The sequence below is a fragment of the Panicum virgatum genome, chromosome 3N, assembly GCF_016808335.1.
Source record: "Panicum virgatum strain AP13 chromosome 3N, P.virgatum_v5, whole genome shotgun sequence".
Taxonomy (NCBI): Eukaryota; Viridiplantae; Streptophyta; class Magnoliopsida; order Poales; family Poaceae; genus Panicum; species Panicum virgatum.
The window spans coordinates 5,625,840-5,630,010 of record NC_053147.1 but is presented as its reverse complement, the minus strand read 5'-3'; the positions used below and the strand labels follow the sequence as shown (position 1 = coordinate 5,630,010).

The 4,171-nt window shown below is 47.4% G+C and overlaps 1 protein-coding gene across 1 annotated transcript; it reads left to right on the top strand.

The window, feature by feature from the left end:
* Nucleotides 1–492: 492 nt before the first annotated feature.
* Nucleotides 493–3,167, top strand: LOC120663905 (aquaporin TIP4-2-like). Its single transcript, XM_039942849.1, has 3 exons — nucleotides 493–850; nucleotides 986–1,239; nucleotides 2,454–3,167. The coding sequence occupies exons 1-3, from the start codon at nucleotides 703–705 to the stop codon at nucleotides 2,823–2,825; spliced, it is 774 nt and encodes a 257-aa protein (XP_039798783.1). The 5' UTR covers nucleotides 493–702; the 3' UTR covers nucleotides 2,826–3,167.
* Nucleotides 3,168–4,171: the final 1,004 nt, after the last annotated feature.

The window sequence follows — 4,171 nt, the reverse complement described above, 5'->3', positions numbered from 1 at the left end:
ACATAGCGTGCTCTGGATTCATTCAATAAATCACAAGATACAGCGAACACATAGTAACGAGTATAATTGCACTCTTCGAAAAAAGAGAGTATAATTGCACTACGCTGGATACAGCAAAGAAAGTAACGAATACCCTGCAACAGATAAGAAGGTAAACGAATACATCCACACGTCAATATTTCCCGATCCGAACATTGCAGAATTTGGCCAATCAAATAAAAAAAGGTAAACCAATTTGGCGTCCAAACCAATTTAGTCACCTCACCAGTCACCCCTGAAGATAAGAAGAAACCGAGCCGCCCACACCACTCTCTGGAGTCTGAACACCAATCAACCATGCTAACACCAACAACCTCACTGTCAGTCCAGCCTGCCACATTTTCTTGGCTGAGATGGCGACCCCCACAGCCACAAGAATGCCGGACAAGTTTGCCCTCGCCTCCTGGCTCCCCAGGTCTTCTTCCTCCTCTTCTATAAACAACAGAGCATTCGAGGCGAGGCGCCTCTCAGCTGGAGCGCCCGTGCCCCACCGCACTGGAGATCGAAATATCCCCCTGCACTTTTCCGTGCGCTTTTCCCTCGGGCCAACAGGAAAACCTGCGACTTTTACCTCCCCCGCTTTCCCCTCCCCCTCCTTCGTCGTCCCTGCCAAGAACAGGGCCGGCAGGGCTCGGAATCCTTCCATCCATCGGCCGTGCGTCCATGGCGAAGCTGGTGCGGAAGTTTGTCGACTCCTACGACGACGGCGGCGACGACGCCCAGGACGCCGGCTGCGTGCGCGCCGTGCTGGCCGAGCTCGTCCTCACCTTCCTCTTCGTCTTCACCGGCGTCTCCGCCGCCATGGCCGCCGGTACGTCCATGCACACCCTGCTGCCTGGCCGACTCCTCTCCGGCCAATTTCCTCCCCCCCTTTCCGAAGAAAAGAAAGGATTTTTTTCCTAACTTTTGGTATGGTTGTTGTTGCCCGGGCGGCGGCTTGGAACAGGATCCGGCGGGAAGCCAGGCGAGGCCATGCCGATGGCGACGCTGGCCGCCGTGGCGATCGCGCACGCTCTGGCGGCGGGGGTACTGGTCACCGCGGGCTTCCACATCTCCGGCGGCCACCTGAACCCGGCGGTGACCGTGGCCATGATGGTGCGCGGTCACCTATCCAAGCTCCGGACGGTGCTGTACGTCGCCGCGCAGCTGCTGGCCTCCTCCCTCGCCTGCATCCTCCTCCGCTACCTCACCGGCGGCACGGTACGTGCGCCCATCCATGGATCTACCTATTTTTACTCTGCTATCCTATCCTTGACTACGCTGTCCGGAGGATCCGGGGAAAGGGGAGGAAACTTTCGCGTTCTTCTTCGATGAGTGGTGTCGTGCTGTCGGACCGCGATTGTTCTGGAGGTTTTGCGGGCCATGCCTGTCTGTTTAAAATGAATTTGGGCTGGGCCTGAGTATGCGTTTGCCCGGAACGCATGTTGGAGTCTGCCTGTATGGTGATGTAATAAGCCTTGATTTGCCTAAAAGTTGGTAGTGAAGTTATCAAGAATAAAATATACTGCCGGTCCTCGAACTTACTCGTGGTGTCATATAGATTCTCAAACTTCTAAAATGCATATTTAGCTCCATAAATTTATTAACTATGTCACGTAGAGTCTAATTATCAATTCTTTAGTTATAAAGCGGAAGTATTTATGCTGATGTGGAGTTTACATGTGGCCCTAATTTTTATTTCAAAACAATATGTCCGAATATTTTTTACAATGATTCTCCAAAATTTATTCTTTTAATTTTTGATTCTTTACAATTTTTGGCATATGAGTTTCATTTTTGTACAACATATTTATACATATCTTTTGTATTTCAACATAATTGTACAAGTAAATTTGTTATGATTTGATTTTGCGTGTATATGTTTTGTATATAGTTTTGTATTTGAACAATTTTTTTATTTTTTGATTTAGTTTAAACAATTGTGATTTAGACCTAACCGGACACGATTAGCAAGTTTAAGGATCTGAATGTGCTTTTTTAAAGTTGGAGGGTCTGGATGACACCCCTAGCAAAGTTTAAGCAAAATTTAAGGTTTACTCAGTTACCAAGCTGCCATCGAGTGTGACCTTTCAAAAGTAGAAGAGCTAGTACATAAAAGAGCCTACAACCAAGTGACTAGTCATACTTGTCCATTAACTTAGACAGTGGTAATAATAATAAATATAGCCAGCTTCCATCTTATCTGCTAAGACTTGATGGACTCACCTATCTTTTTTTAACATCCCTTTTTCAAAAAGAAACATTTGAAGATACCGACCTGACCTGCGAGAGAGATAGTGTATTCTGTTGATCAGGAAGCAAGAAAGCTACAGAATGAAATTAAAAGAAAAGACTGACATGTAGGACCTGAACTCTGACTTGGATCGATGCTCCAACCAACGCTTACGAGATCATTCTCCAAATGCGCAATGCAGGTGACCCCGGTGCACGCCCTGGGCGCTGGCATCCGGCCGATGCAGGGCCTGGTGATGGAGGTGATCCTCACCTTCTCCCTCCTCTTCGTGACCTACGCCATGATCCTGGACCCGCGGAGCCAGGTCCGCAGCATCGGCCCGCTGCTCACGGGCCTCATCGTTGGCGCCAACAGCCTCGCCGGCGGCAACTTCACCGGCGCGTCCATGAACCCGGCCCGGTCCTTCGGGCCGGCCCTGGCCACCGGGGACTGGACCCACCACTGGGTCTACTGGCTCGGCCCACTGCTGGGTGGGTCCCTCGCCGCGGTTGTCTATGAGTCCCTGTTCGTGGTCAACAAGACCCACGAGCCGCTGCTGAATGGCGACTGCTAACGATCAGGCTCGCCTGTGAGCGATGAGCATGATTGTTTCTTTATATAGATGGTATATTGACCTAGAGAAGATTGCTGTAAAATTAGTTCCCATGCGTAGGGAATTGTTGGATGTAGAAATTGTCCATAGGCTTAAGGGTCCTATTCTTTTTCATCCTTTTTTTTTCTGTGAAGGGCTTCTTTTTTGGAGAAGGTTCTGTCAAATGAATCATTAAGGCTATTGGTTAGCCATGTAAAGGAAAGATGTATTATATGGGGATGTAGGAATTTTTCGAGTTAAATTGTATACGATTGTACTTTGTTTTTTAAGAAGAAATCGGAACCAAATTGTTTTTGGTTTGTACAGAGCACTCAAACTTTAGTTATACTGTATTTTAATTAGAAACCAAAACAAAGCAGAGCCCTATTAAACCAAACGTTTTAACCTGAGCATTTTGGCTCATTTTTTTTGGACCTGCGGATCCAGCCAATGATTCCTGAACTGTACAAGCTGAAAGGTGTGCATGAACTTCATCCATCTATGGCTGCGCATTTTGTGCCTGTGCTGGGTTCCCCTCAACTGAAACTCCAGGTCAGCACTAATATATGTTCTTAGCCACGGCCACAGAACAACTTTTTCACTGGATTTCAGTTTATGTGCCGGAAAATGCAAGCACTCATCACCTACCAGAACGTATACACGTGTGGGATTGCGACCGCCGTGCCCACGTGGAGACAGAGACTGAAGAACAACCGATGCGGCCTTGCAGAGTAAGGCCGCGTGTTTAGGTAGAGCGCAAAATTTTCTTGCGACGGAATCTTACTAATTTGAAGTATTAAATGAAGTCTATTTACAAAACTTTTTACACATATGAGTTGTAAATCGCGAGACGAATCTAATGATGCTAATTAATCTATAATTAGCGGACGGTTACTGTAGCATCACTGTTGCAAATCATGGATTAAGTATGCTCATTAGATTCTTCTCGCGATTTACAGCTCATTCATAAAAAAAAAATTTGTAAATAGACTTCATTTAGTACTTCATGCATGTGTCAAAATATTCGATATAATGATTTTTTTGCGTTTACGAGGTTTACGGGTAAAAATCTAAACAGGACCTAATCCATGCAAATGCTTCAGCCAAAAGTGCAGTGAGAGTGCTTCTGAATTTCAGCAGTCCGCAGCTCTGCATTCAGAGACCTTCGTGTTAGGTCGATCTCCTACTAAATAAGCCCAACGGCCTTTTAGGCCCTTGATCTGCGCCCTGATCGGGGGCGTCCAACCCTTTATGGTTGGTGGGCCCCCGCTGTACAGCGCTAGATTAAAAGGGGGTGAGGGGCCGGGCACACTGCACGAGGTTCGCCG